The sequence below is a fragment of the Aspergillus oryzae genome, chromosome 2 (genome assembly GCF_000184455.2).
Source record: "Aspergillus oryzae RIB40 DNA, chromosome 2".
Classification (NCBI taxonomy): Eukaryota; Fungi; Ascomycota; class Eurotiomycetes; order Eurotiales; family Aspergillaceae; genus Aspergillus; species Aspergillus oryzae.
In genome coordinates, this window is record NC_036436.1 from 5,552,262 (window position 1) to 5,570,412 (window position 18,151).

At 50.9% G+C, this 18,151-nt stretch overlaps 7 protein-coding genes across 7 annotated transcripts; 1 reads left to right on the forward strand and 6 right to left on the reverse strand.

Annotated features, from left to right (window-relative positions):
- Nucleotides 1–1,611: 1,611 nt before the first annotated feature.
- AO090003001276 (putative GAJ protein) lies at nt 1,612–2,364 on the reverse strand (the record flags this gene model as incomplete). The annotated part of the gene is made up of 2 exons (XM_023235247.1): nt 1,612–2,268; nt 2,362–2,364. 2 exons carry the CDS (start codon nt 2,362–2,364, stop codon nt 1,612–1,614), a joined length of 660 nt encoding a protein of 219 aa, XP_023090284.1.
- Nucleotides 2,365–2,730: 366 nt separating this feature from the next.
- On the reverse strand, nt 2,731–4,532 carry AO090003001277 (hexose transporter protein; the record flags this gene model as incomplete). Its single annotated transcript, XM_001820291.3, has 5 exons — nt 2,731–3,029; nt 3,081–3,869; nt 3,928–4,094; nt 4,148–4,353; nt 4,419–4,532. 5 exons carry the CDS (start codon nt 4,530–4,532, stop codon nt 2,731–2,733), a joined length of 1,575 nt encoding a protein of 524 aa, XP_001820343.3.
- Nucleotides 4,533–7,948: 3,416 nt separating this feature from the next.
- AO090003001278 (uncharacterized protein) lies at nt 7,949–8,299 on the reverse strand (the record flags this gene model as incomplete). Its single annotated transcript, XM_023235248.1, has 2 exons — nt 7,949–8,004; nt 8,047–8,299. 2 exons carry the CDS (start codon nt 8,297–8,299, stop codon nt 7,949–7,951), a joined length of 309 nt encoding a protein of 102 aa, XP_023090285.1.
- A 234-nt stretch (nt 8,300–8,533) lies between these two features.
- On the reverse strand, nt 8,534–11,176 carry fmpC (ATP-grasp enzyme fsqD; the record flags this gene model as incomplete). Its single annotated transcript, XM_023235249.1, has 3 exons — nt 8,534–8,605; nt 9,158–11,085; nt 11,134–11,176. 3 exons carry the CDS (start codon nt 11,174–11,176, stop codon nt 8,534–8,536), a joined length of 2,043 nt encoding a protein of 680 aa, XP_023090286.1.
- Nucleotides 11,177–12,015: 839 nt separating this feature from the next.
- Nucleotides 12,016–13,496, forward strand: AO090003001280 (WD repeat protein; the record flags this gene model as incomplete). The annotated part of the gene is made up of 2 exons (XM_001820294.3): nt 12,016–12,254; nt 12,302–13,496. 2 exons carry the CDS (start codon nt 12,016–12,018, stop codon nt 13,494–13,496), a joined length of 1,434 nt encoding a protein of 477 aa, XP_001820346.1.
- A 60-nt stretch (nt 13,497–13,556) lies between these two features.
- Nucleotides 13,557–14,032, reverse strand: AO090003001281 (uncharacterized protein; the record flags this gene model as incomplete). The annotated part of the gene is made up of 2 exons (XM_023235251.1): nt 13,557–13,563; nt 13,665–14,032. The coding sequence occupies 2 exons, from the start codon at nt 14,030–14,032 to the stop codon at nt 13,557–13,559; spliced, it is 375 nt and encodes a 124-aa protein (XP_023090287.1).
- An 805-nt stretch (nt 14,033–14,837) lies between these two features.
- Nucleotides 14,838–17,690, reverse strand: CweA (putative GPI anchored protein; the record flags this gene model as incomplete). The annotated part of the gene is made up of 1 exon (XM_023235252.1): nt 14,838–17,690. The coding sequence occupies one exon, from the start codon at nt 17,688–17,690 to the stop codon at nt 14,838–14,840; it is 2,853 nt and encodes a 950-aa protein (XP_023090288.1).
- Nucleotides 17,691–18,151: the final 461 nt, after the last annotated feature.

Sequence of the window (18,151 nt, forward strand, 5' to 3'; positions counted from 1 at the left end):
GCGAATGGGGGAACCTGCGTGAGCCACAGTGGATACGCACACTGATGCTACTGGGGAGGGCATATGGCGGAAAGACCATCTCAAAGCGAAACTTGTAGATGCCCTCCTTAAGGCGGCCCTCTCCGCAAAGGACGACCTCGTCCTCGAACAGAGTGGCCAGCCCATTGCCCAAGTATTCCGCCCCTCGGCGCCCGCGCCCAGGCCCGAGAAATCCCACATCTGGGGCCGTCTCCCCAGACGGAACCGTATTCTTAAACACCTTGACATAACCATGTAAACAAACCACGAGATGTGTAATGCGAACGGGACGAGCGACGGTAAGGACGACGGTCCCCTTGATCACATCCCCCGGAAAATATGAACGCCAGGGGTCGTCGGGTTCGATGTAGAAATCAGTAAGACTGCGATTGCGCTGACCGAGTGACGAGCGAAACTTGTGTAAGAGAGAGCTGCGATTCCGACCGAGCGGCGACGAGGAGGGTTGAGCGGGGGGAGAGTTGACGGACATGACCCACAGTCACACCTCCCTCAGTCCATACACGAGGAGTGGAGGTGCTAGTTGGTAAGAGAAAGAGAGAAACAGGAAGGAGGAAAGAGGGGCGACAAAGGAAGGGAGGGTAAGGGAGGGGAGTTATGCAAGAACAGAGTCAACTTCAATATCCACAGTATCGAACGACCAACCAGAGACAACGAAGTCGGATAAGCGGACAAGCAAGGGGGATAAATGGTGAGCCTGGTATGGCTGAAGGACCGTTCCAAATTCTCCGGTGCAGCCAGATAAGGCCGTGCAAATGAATCAATGACTGATCGATATTAACAACCAAATGGAACCCGATCGATCACTCGATCAGTCAATCTGCCAGTCGGGAGTTTCGGGCAAGCAATCCCACCAGACCCAATGTCAGCGTCGGGCGCAAATGCCGACCGGGAGAAACAAACACGCGACCGAATAATGCTTGTTTTTTCTTGGTCCAAAGCTTCCTTTTTCCGTTGTCCCTCGCTTGTCCCTCCAATCTGGAATTGCACACGCGATAGGGGAAGGTCGGAAAAGGGATCCTATGTACAAACGGCGAGTCGGATGGAGGGGGTGACGGCGAAGGGACCGAGAGAGAGAGAGGGGGGGGGGGGAAGAGGCGCAGGAGAGTCACGAGAGGAGATGACAGGTCCGCATCATTGAGAGAGAACTGGCAAGAGGGTCAAGTATCGCCCTCAGCCCCGGAAGTACAGATTGCCGGAAGTGAGGGAGAGAGCGAGAGAAAGACAGACAAGCGTTTTGAGGAGACGAGGATTCAATGCGGGATCGCAGGATGAAGGCCAATGGAAGGAGAGGGTCGGGCAGGTCGGAAGGCGCCCCGTCTGCAGGTAGGATGTCGAGTGATTTGTTGGGAATAAACGGCGAGGGAGTTTTGGTGGAGTTGAGTTGAAGGAAATGAGTTCGCGATAAGCCAGAGGGCGGAGAAGTGGAAAAGCCAACGAATTCGCGTGGCCCGTCAGTCAAGCTTTTGTTCTCATGGGCTTTGAGACTTGGCGCCTCCACACCTGTCGGTTTTAGAGTTATAATAACTACCCGTTATTTGCGTACATCAGTCGCTTCTGATTCTCTAAAGATGATCATTCCCATTCGCGCAAGCCTTCCCCTTCCACATAATCCTCCCCGTAACACTCCCTCTGCAACATCTCCATCGCCTCCCGATCGTCCCCGACCACTTTCCTCACAAACCCTTCCAAGATGTAGATATTATCCGTCCACATCTCGGCCTCCCGCTGAAACTCCTGCACCTCATCCTTCATCTCCTGGATCCCCTTGTCCCCATCCATGCTCGCCGACACAGCCAACCACTCCTTCCGTAACCGCTGACACTCCTTCTCCAACTCCGCCTTTTCCCGCATCAACCTCTCTCGCTCACCGGGTCCCAGCGCCTTCTCATCCTCTTCCTTCTCCCGTTTCCTGACCGCCAATTGTCTGTCCAGTTCTTCCTTACTGCTCCGTACCCGATCCACTTCTTTCTGCAGCTGTTCCACCTTTTCCTCCCGTTCCCTCTTCTCATCTCCACCGAAACACCAGTACCAGTTCCCACTTCCGATCTTCTCCACTCGGATCTGGCCCTCGTCAGCCAATTCGTGCAGGTACTCTTTTACTTGCATGCCGTTGATCGAGGCGATCGAGGGGAGCATCTTCTCCAGCTCTTTGAGTGTGTGGCAGGTGCCGGTCGAGCGGAGGTGGGAGACGATGCGCGCTTGTTTTTCGGTTTTGGTGAGTTTGGGAGGCTATTTTTTAATTAGTTTGATGTTGTTTGATGAGTGATTTTCATTGGTTAAATAGGATAAATTATGTGGTTTTGCCTTGGGTGGTGGACGTACCATGGTGTGAGTTATTAAATGTTAACTGGAGGCCGAGTACGGGTAAGTAATAGGTTGTTCAGGGTACAGCTGATATCAATTCGATGGGGGACTGAGGTTCAGATTACCTCTCAGTACTAGTAGAGTGGAAGGACAGAATACGTTCAGGCTGTAGGACATTCGAACTCAGGTGCAGTCACCTGGTTCCAAGTCCAACTCGTGATCTTCTACGTTGCATACTCCAAGGGCAAAAGGAAACAGATTGTCCGCATGCGCCAAAGCAGTCGCTACATTAACTGCAGGTAGATTATATAGAACGGAGTATGAATCGAGATCCCCACCCAGCAACACCGATTACTTGGTACAATAACAACCACGAAGATACTATTTTCAAGCCTTCGATTCGCTCACGCGACCCCCATCCTTCCGTGTATCACTAGTCGTGACGACCTCCTCAACGTGCAGTGTATCTGCCAGCTCTCGAGCCTTTTCGGTAGCGGCAGCACCGCCAACCATAGCGGTCTCCCCGTCGAAGTAGCGAGCGATTTCCTCCAGGGGGGTATTACGTGTCTCAATGTAGAAGAACCAGACCACCACCAGCTCGAATCCAAGCCACACACAGTAGAAGATGTAATACTTCCAGCCAATGTTGTCAAGGGCGATGGGGTTGATGTATTGGTTGAAGAAAACTGTCGAGTGTCAGCGAACCAGCATACCAGGAGAGAATCACGGGTACTTACGCGCGGCATCAATGCAAAACCACACCACTGTCATACCCTTGGCGCGGATACTGTACGGGAGGATCTCCACCGTGTAACCCACCAGAAGGCCCGACCAAGCAATGTTGTAAAACACGTAGTAGATGTAAATCATGGCGACCACCGCATTCACCGCCCCCGAGGCCTTGCTAATATCGTAGCGAGCGGAGCAGATGGTCCACACAATAAACGCCACCAACATGCCGGCCGTCGAGACCAGGAAGAGCTTGCGTCGCCCAATCTTATCGACGAAGAAGCACATCGTCAACGCCACAATCATGTTAAGAATTTGGAGACAGCCATTGATCAAGTTCTGCTCCACAGAGCTGGTGTATCCGACTGAGTCAAGAATTTTGGCAATGTAGTAGGACACCAGACCGTTACCGGACCATTGAGAGAACAAACCGGCCGTGATACAGATGATCAGACGATGTCGGTTGCCCTTGGTGCGGATCAGTTCCTTCCAGCTGTTGCTTTCGAACTCCTTCTCCAACCGAATGGTTTCCTTAATCTCATGCATCTCCAGCTGAACCACTTCGTCCTCTTGGTCGCCATTGGCGTGGCAGTCTGCCAGAACTTTAAGGGCTTGCTCGTGTTTGCCTTTGTAGATGAGGAATCGAGGTGACTCGGGGACAAACCAGATAAAGATGACTTGAAGGATCGACGATGCAGCCTGGACGATTGTCGGGGCTCTCCATGACCAGTTGTTCGGAATATTGTTAGTGCCGAAGGTGAGCCACGCCGCGACAATGGCGCCCAAGTACCACGTAGCTGTACCTAGTTAGTTGAAACCCACAAGAGGACTGAACTGCGATGCAGGGGAGCGTACTATTATAGATCGTGGTGAAGATGGCACGGTGCTGGGTGTGCACCAGTTCAGTAATCAGTAGGGGAGAAGCGCCATGGGCAATGGCGACGCCGAAACCGATCAAGAATCGAGCTGCCAAAAACATGCCATAATTTGCGCTGATAGTCTGGAGGACAACCCCCAGGATCCTGGCTTATTGTGAGCACCATGGCCGTGGCTGTGCACTGGGACAAACACTTACATGATCAAGCAACCGATCAAGATACCCATCCGTCGTCCCAGCAAATCAGCAGTGTACGGCACGGCCGGTAGAGCTGCTAGAGATCCAAGGGACATGATGGCACTGAGTATTCCCAGAAGAGAGCCACTGGGATGGTCGAAGTATTCCTGCCAGGGTTCGAGGGTTTGGAGACCGTTCATCATAGATCCATCATAACCATTCGTGGCCTATTCAGATTTCGATATGAGCACGATTTCAGACATAAAGCTAGTGATGAGCCAGGAGAACATACCGCCGTCAGAACCACCATTCCCAGACAGAGATACGTCTTTCTCATTCCTGGATTCTTCCACCATGTCACCTTGGGGAACTGCCGACCGGCAAGCTCGAAGGTGTCTGAACCCATTGTGAATTCGATAAAGGGGGTCAGTCGTATGGCAAATGCGAGTCTACGACCGAGTTGAAGACGCACATCCGTTCCCTACAAGACATTGCATGGGGGGGAAAGTTATCTTAAAGAACATCATATCCTACAGCGTTTCAACCGGCCATTTTTCCGTCTATCAGATCTAGTCAAGTGCTACAGTACACTGTCCGGCTAAACTGCTGGGGACACAGGAGAACGTGTCCAATAGGGTTTCTCGAGACATAATGAGATTAGATCGACTGGCTGATCTCCATAGGGCGCGGGGGATCTGGTCTCGAGCTCAATGCCGGCACACAAGTGTGCCAGAGCTGTAAAGGCTCGGCGGGCCGAGAATAACACAACGTTGTACTAGATGATTCGTCCAAAGGGCTCGCCAAGGCGAGTATCGTATGCGAGGAGAAGAAAGCGCATTGATTTCAGGCTAATTGTTTGGAATGTACCCCAGAAACAAAAGAGGACAATGCCAAAGCCTGGGGCTGAAGGACCCGTATGGTAGCGGTGGCTCGAGTCCGGGGAATTTAAGGACGGTCTAGCGTCCGGTCCTCCAATCGAGACGTGCTTCCAAGCCGGAACGAGTAATGGCCAAGCCTCTAGCTTCTGGCTCTTGAGACTTAAATAATTTTGAGGCCATTATTGCCGAGGATACTCGTCGGAAACCAACGAAGAAGCCAAGCCGAGTGTCGAAGGATCAAAATCCCCCATGCTTGACCATGGTAAACCGGATGGCTCAATACTCCTCACAACTTTCTTTTACAGGAATCTGGGGTGTATGACTCGTCGCTGTCAGTGTCATTTGACAGGCGATACGCCACAGAGTGCCAGGGCTCGTTTCTAAGGGTCATAAGGGGCTGGTATGTTGGAAGGCAGGCCCCTATTGGTGGATCAATCGGTTGGGGGTCGAGAACTTAGCAACGTATCACCAACAGCCAATCTCTTTTTGAACGCCACAAAATTCAGATCACGAGGCCAATATATGATCTGATGTCCCAAAAAAGTTAAGCTGGTGCCACCTGGCGCAAGGACTTCGCGGCTCACTCCGCATCTGTCGTCGAGGCTGTCCGAACCAGTCGGGGCTTTTTTGTTCGCTTCGTCTTCTGCCTCCTCACAACCGTTCCTAGTTCGTCCCCCGAGCTTGCCAGAATGCTACTTCGACCAGTATTTGCCCTTTTACGGCCGACGCGCCTCGCAGTCTGGGAATGAGATTGATCTTCTTCGCTTTGTATCTCCTCCCCCTCCACCAGGACTAAATCGCCAGTTTGGCCTAGGGATTCCTTCGCCATTTCCTCCATTAGTATACCCATGGCAATCAGCGCCGTTTCATCCATACTTTGGTAATCATCCTGGCCGCGGTCAGGCGTTGCGTAATCGTAGTAGTCAGCCGAGTAGGCATGAATAGCTTCTAGAAGGTCGGAACTAGGGAGTGGACGGTCGGACGGAAGTGATTCATGGGCAAAATAGAAATCGTTCTCCTCGTACCGAATCGGTGCATTTTGCCGACGAAAGAGAACTTCTTCCGGACGGACAGGTCGAAAATTGGAAGACGCCGTGTCACGGTATCGCGAGGTGAAAGGTAATAACGGGAGGAAACCGTGTGCATTTATCCGGCCTAGAATCAATCAGAACAATCCTTTCGTAGCACAGGTTGGTCGCCCAAACCAGCTACGGCATCGTAAACGGTTGCTTGTCGCTTCTGTCGTCTGAAAGAAGTCCCCTCAGAATGGTCGTCCTCGTCCTGCGGAGGTTGGAAGGAGTTTTGACTTAAGTCAAGCGACTTTCCGTGCGACATTGGTGAATTGGATGTGTCTGTGTGATGCCCAAGTGCTAATACCCAGGACTCTAACAATTATCGCGAAATGTACTTCAAGTCCTTTATTGTAGTTCTTAATCATCCGACAACCCTCCGTCATTCCCACTGATCACGTGCTGACAACAATCAAACTGCTGGCGGTGATAAGAAATTTCTCTCCTATCGCCGTTGACAATCCACTAGTCCCAATCAGTCGTGCAACTAGCAGAATTTTTGAACGTTTTCGCAGAGGTTGACTGGAATGTTGGATGTTTTGGGAGTCACTGTCGTGTGCCTGTCATAGTCTATAATTTACATATAAGTGGTGACATATAGTCTACCGGGCTGCTACTAATACAGAATTAGTTTTAGAGCCAGAAGTAGCTCATTCCGTGGAGATATAAGTGGTAAAAACTACCCATGTAGGAGTACTTCCATAGCTTTTGAAGCCCGGGAGGTTTCACTAGCGTGGTTTTTATCTCAAAACCGCCTTCCATTATAGGCTTAGCCTTCGTTCTATTCCAGTAGTTCACCGTCTATAGTACTCCATACAGCGTTTCTTCCTTTCTTCCAAGTTGCTTCGTTTTGATCTTCCCTATCTTTTTGGTGAAGGAGACGTTGAAAATGGAAATTCATATGGTCGTCACTGCCTGCAACTACAAGCAGGTGTCTTTTTATCAAGGCAGCAACATATTGTTAAGCAACGATCTAGTAACAGTATGATGCATAATGAGAGCCGTGGATGTCTCCAAACGACAAAAGGTCCAGCCACGAGGGCTATGATGGGTCTGCTAATCATTAAACTTGTACATTGAGCAGCCTAGTATTGAATTCATTATGCGCTACAAGGAAAGCAACATGGAGCAAAAGAAGATCGGTACAGTTATGAGAGAGAGAATTTCAAGCACACTGCCTGGCTTCTTAATCCGATATGCAAGTTTATGGAGGGGACTTCACTGGCTGATGATGATTGATAGTCATCTATTACGCAGCTCGCAGCCGGTTGGAGCGGTTCGTACTTTCTTGTTGCGGACTTGAAGTGGGAACTGCCTCTATGTCGCTGCTGATGGTCTAGATTATGATTAAGTTGACCACTGACCATAGTTGAGCAACAAGGCTGGTTCAATCCAAGTCAAAGCCGAGGAGGGTTAAGGTTTAATCTCCTCGATGAACACTCGCTGTATCATGGTGATACGCTATCCATGGTATACAGCAGGTCTATCCATGTATCTTCAAGCGAGCTGATAGGCGGAAGTTAAGATGCGTCTGATGAGGCCATCTTTTCTCCTCTCTTGTCTGCCCGTGCTCTACATCTTTTGATCTCTTGGGTCGGGCTAGCATAATTGTAATTGTAATTGTGCGCTAAGGGCGCTACCTACTGCAGATATCACCAATGGTATGCCCAGGTAACAATCCGTGCTTGACATCTTCCCTGTATCTAATGTCTCTAACCCTGTCTGATCGATAAAAGTCATAACCTCCTACAGGTCCCGTTGTAGCTATTAGTATTTTCTGTCCACATCCTGCTAATTCCAATATGCCGTACAGAAGATCAAAGCCCAACAACAGATGGTCCATGTTTCCCTCACTTCATAATGAGGTAGCGTTGTTACTGGACGACGCATTCCTCACGTTCGACTTCCATGAAATCGACAGCGACAGAAGCTGCACCAAAAGTTACGACACAAGCATCACAGGTCGATTTACATGCGACAATGCTGCCTGTGAATCCACTGGATGGTCCAGCAAGGAGATTGCCATCACCATACGAATGTACCCTGGATATGAATAAAATGCGAGGGTATACCATCAACGTTGCAAAAGCTGTAACAGGCTCAGCCAGCCTATCCTCAACGATACATACGCCGAACGAGTGGCATATCGGATCAAAAAGTGGAACGGTTGTACCGTGGAGAAACCCGGGTATTCGGGTAGAGGCAACGGTCCACATAATCGTCATTTATGTGAGGGATGTAAGAATGGACATTGCAAGGAGGGGTTGGGCGACATTTAGGTTAGTGAGTTCTGAAGGCCATTTCTACCATGAACAGGATGATAACTAACGTGTTGACGAGACAGATACGGTTTAGGTATCACAGTCGTTATCGAGTATCTGGTAGCCCTTTCAATATTTGTGGATTTATCGCTTTCTCGGCAGTCCCAGCGAGCGGTCACAGTGGACATACCTTGTGTTCTATATTAATTGGGGATAGGCCTTGCTGTCCAGAGTCTTTGGATGCTCGGGCTCAAGTACCTTTCCATAGCCCTGCTGATACATCATCTTCATGCGTACACTGTCTCTGGAAGAATAGAAAATCGCCATCGGCCAATTCTGCCAGGCTAAGAAGACTACAATGTTTCCCAGTGAGAGTTTAGCCATTACAGACCTAGAGCATAACATTCTTTTGCCATGTTACCCTATTATCCTCTGAAAGGGTTCTACATGAGCCGTCTCTAATTCGATGGCCATTCGACGCCTTAAAGTCTCGTGGTTATCAGAGTTGAACCAAGGTGGCGTACACTGCATTCTGTAACCAAGCTGCAGGTCCATGAATTATTCTTATATTCAAGGTCTCTTCACCGCAGGAATGCTACAAGAACCAAGACACTAGTCCAAAACCCGATGTTCCTCATCGCTCTCAGTTGCAAATGTCAGTAGGAGCTGGTTTGGCTTGCGCTCATCGGTCTCACCAAACGCTTCTCTCGCAACCCTCCTCAATTCATTAACAGCTTCTACAGGTGCGTTGTCCTGAGTCGTTAAGTCTCTTCGCCTACAGGTCTACCCGTTGCCCTCATCTCAAACAAACGAATACCTCACCTCCTCCCTAACCTGCCTCGCCAAATCTAAGGCCTCCTTCCTCCCCTTCCTAGAAAACACATTAAAATATGCCAAAAAGGTATGACGGCCTGAACTCGGATGTGCAACCTTCTGGCCCCGCTTGACCAGACAAGCACATCGACTGATCTGCTTAGCAAGATCTGGTCTGCGAGCCATCAAGTCTGTGCAAATGTCCTCTGAGTCAAAGATCCCTTGGTAATATATGGGGTAGTCTGCCGGAATGAAGACCATGATGCAGGTATACTGGGGTCCATATTTGAACGGTTGAGATAGAGCCCTGACACGGGCCTTTTCGCCGACGGCGATGAGCAAAGCTAGACCCCAGTAGTCAATTCCATAGGTAGATTCAATAATCTGGGAGCCAGTCATCCCGAGAGGGCGAGGATTGATTTCGATGAGCCAGGGCGTTGATTGCGAGGTTGTCGATTTGATTTCACGTGGAGATAGATCGATGATGTCGTTCTGCCTTTTATATTCGACTGATGAGTACTCAACGCGGCCTTCTAGGTGCATTACGCCATCCTTGAGGCCGAGCTTGAGTAATGTGTCCAGGAAGCTGTTTCGAAGGAGGTCTATTTCCTGGGACGGCAGTGCGGAAGGGTAGACGCTGTTCAATTCGTGGAAGTTATGCAGCGAACCTACACTGGGTCCATTGATATCTGCCGACTTGGGGAGGTCATCGCAGACCTCGAAGAAAAGGACTTCGCCATCCAGCAGAACAAAATTAACGTCAACTTCAGGACCATCGCAGTATTTCTCAATAACAAACTCAGTTCCATGGCGAGGTGTATCGATAGAGTTGACGGCGGTCGTGAGCGCATCAAGATTATCAACCCGGGATACACCTTCAGAGCTCCAGCCATCGCACGGTTTAACTATGAGCGGGTATGGGATATCCGCGTTTTTCATAATATCAAGAGCCTCGTCTAAAGTAGACGCACGGTAAGCTTGGTGGCCGGCGTATACACTGGTGAGGTATTTGTTCGTGGCGATTCTCAATGCCTCCTGTGAAGCCGTCTGCAGGCCTACCTGCGGCGCAGCTTGGGCGATATAAGGCCAGAACGAGTCCGCAAATGTAATAATGCCATCCACCGGCTTGCCGTATGCCTTCACAGACTCGATGATTCGGTCAGCCACATCTTCCTCAGGTGGGTTAGTGAGACGTGTCGGGATAAACGCTTCACGCCATTGCGCATAGTCGGGCCCTTCGAGCCAATGCCCTGCATTGTCCAGCACGACAATGTCGATACCGAGCACTCGCGCTGCATGATAAAGGCCTACCCCATCTTCAGGGTGGCTGCTGTTCGCATCAACTAGTACTAGTGTTTTTTGGTGAATAGGTTCAGGCAGTATCCACGGAAATGAGAGTCTGTTCTCAAGATCTGATTCAACAGCTAGAGAAACCGCCTCAAGACGGGGGTCTGAATCTAACTGTACTTCATGATGCACAAGAAGACCAGCCGCGGCCACGGAGAAAAGTGCAGGTAGATTATTGACGTCAGTAGGTGTGATTGCGCAGCCCGTGTAATTTTGGAAAGGCTCAGCAAATGACACCGCCGTCTCAATATACTGAGAGTCTCGAAGACGCAGAGGAATGATATCTGAGCGGACAATGTACCCTTTCTGCAAGGGCACGATAAGCTTCGCCACACGTGGACTGGACATAGTTGCAGCGCGCAGACATTGCAGGAAGAACTGGAATGCATTGTGCGAGCCAAACGCTTCAGGACCAAATCTCTGAGGGGCAGCGTTCTGGTCAGACTCGAGGATATATACGTCCTCGGGGCTATGAGAAAGGTCGTCTGTATTTACTGAGAATACATGCCGGAAGACGATATCCACGGATTGCCATGGATTCCCGGTGGATTGGGTGTCAAGAAGACACCATGAGTATTCTAGGAGTAGGTCTGCTCATAATTAGTGAGAGGAAATTCCACGCAGGATGGGCATCTTACCTTTGTCATTCTCTGACCGGACCTGGATTTTCCGAGGGGCCATCATAGAATTGGAGGTCGAAGTGAAGCACAATGTAAGAATATCTTATACACGTGGTGGTCCACTCTAAGATACTCGAGGGCTTGACATTGACTTTGTCTCGGCAGTTGAAAATATACCTAGCCATCTAATGAGATGATGAGCCAGGCCGATTAAATTGCCCTAAACCATCACTGACTGACGAGCAGCTAGGCACTTTATAAATCATAGTTAGGTTACAGGCCAAACAAAGGGCTAAATCTGACCTCCTCATCAGCTTCCCCTCATAACCCGCTAACAAGCTAACCCTAACCTATCATGATCACTGCATGGCTGGGGAATGTACTACGCAGAAGCTCTAGAGAATAACTGGTACTACTTCAGTAAGTAATCTGGGCTTGTCCATTAGACGCCCTCTTATAAGCTTATTCCGAAATGAAGGTTGATCTTCGGGGTATCACTCCGCACAGGCTCTCCGGAGTAGATCTATCGGGGTTCGGAGTGAACATGGATGACTTCGACCAATAGCAGTCTGCTATTCGTAGATCACATCATATCATCCATGAAGCCCTAACATCTTAGTGTCTTCGATTTATAGTATGTCTGATATTGGAATATGGTGGCTATACAGAACTCCTGGGTAGCCCACGTGATTCTATTTCTGTAGCAACTGTATTACAGCGCTAGCCTATGAATGGTCACCACTACATTCATTGAAGACGAGCAATATATTGTCTGGAATTAAGCCAAAATCGACCCCAAATAAACGCTCGGTACAACTTTTATCCGCCCCGCATTTGGCGATAAGATCAGAGCCGATCAACGATCAGAAAACAACAATCGTAGCTTCACACTCCTGATGAATGAATTCTTATCTTCTGAATAGGACCCTTGGGTCCATCAGTCCACACACATTCCATGTCGCACAAACAAGCCGTCTCGTGCATCACCTCGAACCAGCCCCCGGTATTCGTTTCTCCAGTCGCCAGAACCCTGGACAACCTACGTCAGCTGTAGATGTACATCTCAACTCCGAGGATGAGCTCTATGCCCACAGGGCCGGGGTGAATGTGCTGGCGATAGACCAATATGACGGACGATTGTATGTCCCCGAACTCTTGTCGTCGACCACAGTACTAAATACACCAGTATGGTCTCCGGGGGCGCAGACCCCTCAATTCACTTCTGGGATCTAGAAACCAGAGGCTCAGAGCTCGGACATGTCCACAGATCCGTCGCCTCGGTCACAAAATCGTCGCATAAAGACGCTCATACGCACGCCATCACCTCCGTATCGATATATCCCTTCGACCCAGTCCCCTCCACCATACTGACAACATCGCGCGATGGCACTCTCAAACTATCAGCCCTAGAACCAGACACCATCACCCCAGTTCATACATTTAAACTTGACTGCACACCATATGCCCATTCCATGTCATCACACCCCGCATCACCTCTCCTCATCGCGGTCGGCACATCCGAGAGCCCAGTACGATTACTCGATCTCCGCTCGGGTCTCTCTACCCATGGCCTACCAGGCCATTCCTCGTCGGTACTATCAGTTTCATGGGCCCCCCACAGACCCCATATCCTGGCTTCCGCATCAGCAGATCACAAAGTGATATTATTCGATATCCGTCGCGGAGGCCACAACTCCGCCATCGCAGCCCTGGACATGGACGACGCAGTAGGCCTAATACCACCCCGCAACGCACCATCAAACTACCAAAGTCGCCCCGCATTCTCCCCACACGCTCGGGCACACAACGGCGCCGTCACAGGCGTCCGCTGGACCTCCAACGGCTCCCACCTAGTAACATCAGGTCAAGACGCGCGAATCCGCGTATGGAACGCATCAACAGGCGCAAACACACTCGTCCACTTCGGACCCAGAGTCCGCAACGCCCTGACCTCCCACCTCGCCGAAAGGGCACCACTAGTTCTCCCGAAAGGCGTCACGGGGCCTGGACAAGAGACGCTCTTATGGGCCAATTTCAGCGAGAACGATGACCGTGGGGAGATCCTGATGTTCGAGCTGCGGGAGGGCACTTTTGTCAAGCGTCTTAAGGTGCCTGGGCTGATGGGCGGGCAACAGCAGTTCCGGGGCCGGTCTAGTGCGCTCAGTGCGGCGAGGATTAATTCTCTCGTTTGGCGTGGTAATGGGGCGTCGGGGGAGGGCATGGAGATGTTTTCTGCGCATGGGGATGGGACGATCCGTTCCTGGGTTTCGAGGGAACCGGAGGGAGAACCGGATGAAGCGGAGGAAGCTGAGCAAGCGGATCGAAAACGGAAACGGGATGTTTTGGATGAGATTTACAGGGGGTTTATTGGGCAAGCGTAAGCTTATACTTCTTATTACACATACAAAGAAGCACATATAGAACCGGGCATCTTCCATAAATTATACACTATAATTCAACACCCAATATCATACACATCATCCCAAAAGCAAACAATATCGAACCCCCTCTACCAAAAGCAGACAACAAAATAAAAAGAAAGAAATTACTCATCCCCAAAAACCCCTCCCTTAACAGTCCCATGCTTCAAATTCCTCGTATCCCCCCTAACACCCGGCCGATCCGTCCCAACCTGATTAAACTTCGACTCCCCCTCCGCCGGCAACGTATTCCCCGTCCCAGTAACAACCTCCCCAGTCATACCGGGATCACTCGGCCCCCGGGGCAAAGTAGCTTCATTATCAGCCGCAAAGGCCGAAGAAGGCTGGCCGAGACCCTGGTTATCGAAGCCGGGGTTCTCGGATCGTTGTTCGGGGCGCGGCACGGAGGGAATGGTGTTTTGTTTGCCGGCGTCGTTGGGGATGGTTGTGCCCTTTTGAGCCATTTCGGAGAGGGTGCCGCCTTGGTGGGAGGACATTTTTATCTTCTTTTGGTTTGTTGGTTGTTGGTTGTTGGTTTGGTGGTGGGAGTGTCGTTTTGTGGTAGTGGTTGTTCACCGTTAAGATTATGGAATGGATGTAAGGATTTATGTTTCTGAATTGAAATTGGGAATCTGGGGGCTGGTCCTAGTACAGGCTTTATATAAGTCTATGATTGCGTGGTCGCTGTATGTGATGTCACTTGTTCCCTGTTCTGGTGTGGATGTATGATGGGGTTATGATATCAGTGTTTGGGGACATGGGTGGTTATGCAATTGTGAGTGGGATTGTGGGTTCATTACATAATCGATCTACAAGGATTCTGTATTCATGGTAATTGATAAGAAAATGGAACTGATTATGGAGAGTTTGGTGTGGGATTTTGGAGTATAACTTATGGTGAGGTGGTTGTATACTATGGTAGGGTATGGGCGGGCACGTGTACGGGTACTTGGTTTGGTGTTGGTGGCACTTGATGGATCTTCTGCTTGGGGTACTGGGAAGAGTCATGTGATTGAGTCAATGCGGATATGAAAAGTGATGTTACAATTACATGGTGATTGAGTTACTTGAAAAGAACTTTGTGGGTGAAAACTGTTTAAGTGAAGAGCATTTAAGTGTACTCAAGCAAGACAAGTGAAAAACAATAACTCATTAACTAACATATCATCACAAAACCGGATCTGAACGAGAGACATGGGCGGCGATCCTGCACTGAGCTTAAGAATACAGCAATTACACAACATTATGCCTCGACATCGAGGTTCGGAGAAAAAGAAAATAAACTACATGACAACACACTGTCTACAAGACAAAGGCCAAAAGACCGATCACACCGCAAGCGAGAGAAATGACACCAGCACTAGGTGACAGGCTCGCAGCAGCACCCGTGAACATCACATTGTGAGAAGAGGGGGAGGGTGTAGCTGGGCCACTTGCGACGTGAGAGCTGTACTCGGCGTCGACACCCACCGGAACGTGCGCAGATGGGGTGGCGGCGGGAGTCTCAGATGCATGGGCACCATTGCTCGAGGCTTGTGGCACGTAAATCGGGACCATATGGAGGGATGAGCGAGAGATGGTTTGTGTAGAAGTCAGCACTGCGTGCTGGTGCGAGGGAGCATGGGTGGGCGCTGGGGTCATGGCAATGTGAGCCAGCGTTGTGGAGGAGGGCACGTCAAAGTGGGAGCCATCGTCACCGGCGTGCTGAGGCTGTCCATGGACAGGAGTAGAAGAGGGCCCATAAGAGTCCCCATGAGACGAGGGTTCTTCTTGGTTGTGGGTGCCATCGACACCGGTGGCCTTATACTGTCCATGGACAGGAGTAGAAGAGGGCCCGTGAGAGTCCTTATGAGACGAGGATTCTTCTTGATTGTGGGTGCCATCAACACCGGTGGGCTTAGGCTGTCCATGGACAGGAGTAGAAGAGGGCCCGTGAGAGTCCTCATGAGACGAGGGTTCTTCTTGGTTGTGGGTGCCATCGACACCGGTGGCCTTATACTGTCCATGGACAGGAGTAGAAGAGGGCCCGTGAGAGTCCTTATGAGACGAGGATTCTTCTTGATTGTGGGTGCCATCAACACCGGTGGGCTTAGGCTGTCCATGGACAGGAGTAGAAGAGGGCCCGTGAGAGTCCTCATGAGACGAGGATTCTTCTTGATTGTGGGTGCTATCAACACCAGTGGGCTTAGGCTGTCCATGGACAGGAGTAGAAGAGGGCCCGTGAGAGTCCTCATGAGACGAGGATTCTTCTTGATTGTGGATGCCATCGACACCGGTGGGCTCAGGCTGTCCATGGACAGGAGTAGAAGAGGGCCCATGAGAATCCTCACGAGAGGGATCTTCATGGGGGGAGCTATCAGCGCCGGTGGGCTTGGGGCTCTCTATTTCGTGGCTCTGGTTGTCATGTCCGGATTCTTCATGGTCTTTGGGTTGTTCAGGTTGAGGAGCGGGAGTGTTCACCTGCTCCTGCTGCTGGGGAGCATGTGTGGGCTCAGAGTGAGCATGCACAGTGCGGACGACGGTGTGCACGACTTCGCGAGTCAAGGTAGAACAGGTAGGGCTGGGTTCCGCAGGCTGATCCTCATGATGTTCAACCGGCTGCGCGGGCTCCTGCTCATGATGCTCAGCGGGCTTCGTAGGTTCCTCCTGGTGATGTCCACCGGTCTCCTCATGGCCATCTTCATGATGCTCAGCAGGCTTCGAAGGTTCCTTTTGGTGATGTTCACCGGTCTCCTCATGACCATCGTCATGATGCTCAGCAGGCTTCGTAGGTTCCTCCTTGTGGTGTTCACCGTTATCCTCATGGCCATCTTCATGATGCTCAGGTTGTGGGGGTGCACCAACGGTCTCGTCGACATTAGAGTGCACCGTAGTAGAGTGATCATCGACATTCGCGGAATTGGTCTCCGTGTTGACAGAGTTCGATGCTTGAATGTTGGCTGTGTTCCCAGTGTCTACGCGGCCAGGTCCAGCAGCGCCATCGGCATCCGGTCGATACGCACGCTTGTGGTGGCCCTCTTGACCCTCGTCGCCATGAGGCCCACGGTGGGGGGGGTGAGGGGGCGGCAGAACTTTGACGTGAGTGTACTTATCCACATGCACGGAATGGTCATCCGCATTGAAGGAGTTCACCTTAGAAGAGAACTCATTCTTGGCGCTGAAGCCCGCTGCGTTACCAATGTCAACGTCTCCGCGTTCCTGACGACGCTCTCGGCCATGGGGAGGGCCGCCATGAGGGGGTGCGGCTTGAATGTTAGTGTTCTTTTTGATGTCAACTCCGTGGTTGTCCTCATTGTAGTTGTTCACTTCGCTTTCAAAGTCGTTCTCGAAAGTGAAGTCTATATCGTTACCGGTATCAATATACTTAGGCCCTCGGTGTGGCTCATGCTCGTCACGGCGTTCATGCTCGGATCCGTGACCACCGTCATGCTCGGGTCCGTGTCCGCCATGTCCATTAGGATGGGGTGGGGGTGTCACGATATTGGTGTTATCATCAACCTTGAGGGAGTGGTTATCGAGGTTGGCGTTGTTTGTTTTAGAGTAGAACTCATTCTCAAAGTCGTAGCTGGCCGAGTTACCAGTGTCGACAGCACCCTCCTCGTCCAAAGGGTTCCAGCGCTTTTCGTGTGGGCGAGCTTCCTCGCCCTGTTCGTGACCGCCCTGGTGCTCTTTCCCATGTCCCTCGTGCTCACCTCCATGGGGGTGATGCTTCGGAGGCGGGGGCAGAACAGTAATGGTGTGCTTTTCGTTGATGTCGACATGGTGATCATCAACATTGGCCGTGTGCACTTTATGTGTGGCTTCGCTCGCGTAGTTCAATTCGCTAGCACTTCCAACGTCCACACCATCGGAACTGGCGGGTCCTGCGCGAGGTTGGTGGCGCGCACCCTCCTCATGACCATCCTGGCCACCGTGTGCCTGCCCATGCTCACCACCATGAGGAGGGTGCGGAGGGGCCTTGAGCACATTCGTCTGGGAGTGCACATCGACAGAGTGGTCGTCCTTGTTGAAGTTGTTCACCTTATTGGTGAATTTGTTACTGAAGCCGAAACCAACATCTTTGCCTGTATCAACACGAGGCCCTCCACCCAATCCCTGGGCACTGGCCATCGCAGCCAGCATGGCGATGGGGATACCATTTTGAAGACCCTTCATTTTGCTTCGTATTATTCCTTTCGGAGTCTACCGCTGCCAAACCAGATAATCTCGTCAACGTATGGAAAAGAGCGAAAACAGGCTGAAGGCCAAAGGGCAAGCACAGCCGCAATAAATATCAATTAAGGAAAGTATCTGAAAGAAAGACTTCTAATCTGGCCTTGCGACTTCTCGTTTCCTCCACCACGAGACGGTTGGACATGGTTGACCTTTTTATCATCCGGATGACATTAACCCATCGCCGTTTGGTATGTCAGTTTCCCCTTGAGCGCCACAAACAAACACCTTGAGTGATTGTTTTTCAGCTGAGAATGCCCTCAAGGAATGGACTTCGTCCGGCCTGAGCCTTGTTTTTCACATCTTGTTACGTCCAGGTCTGATCCGATTGCCCGGTTGAGCATTCCTCACGTCGTGGCTTTGAAGGGACCGGTATGTCCCTCGCACCTTGTTTGGGTAGGAGA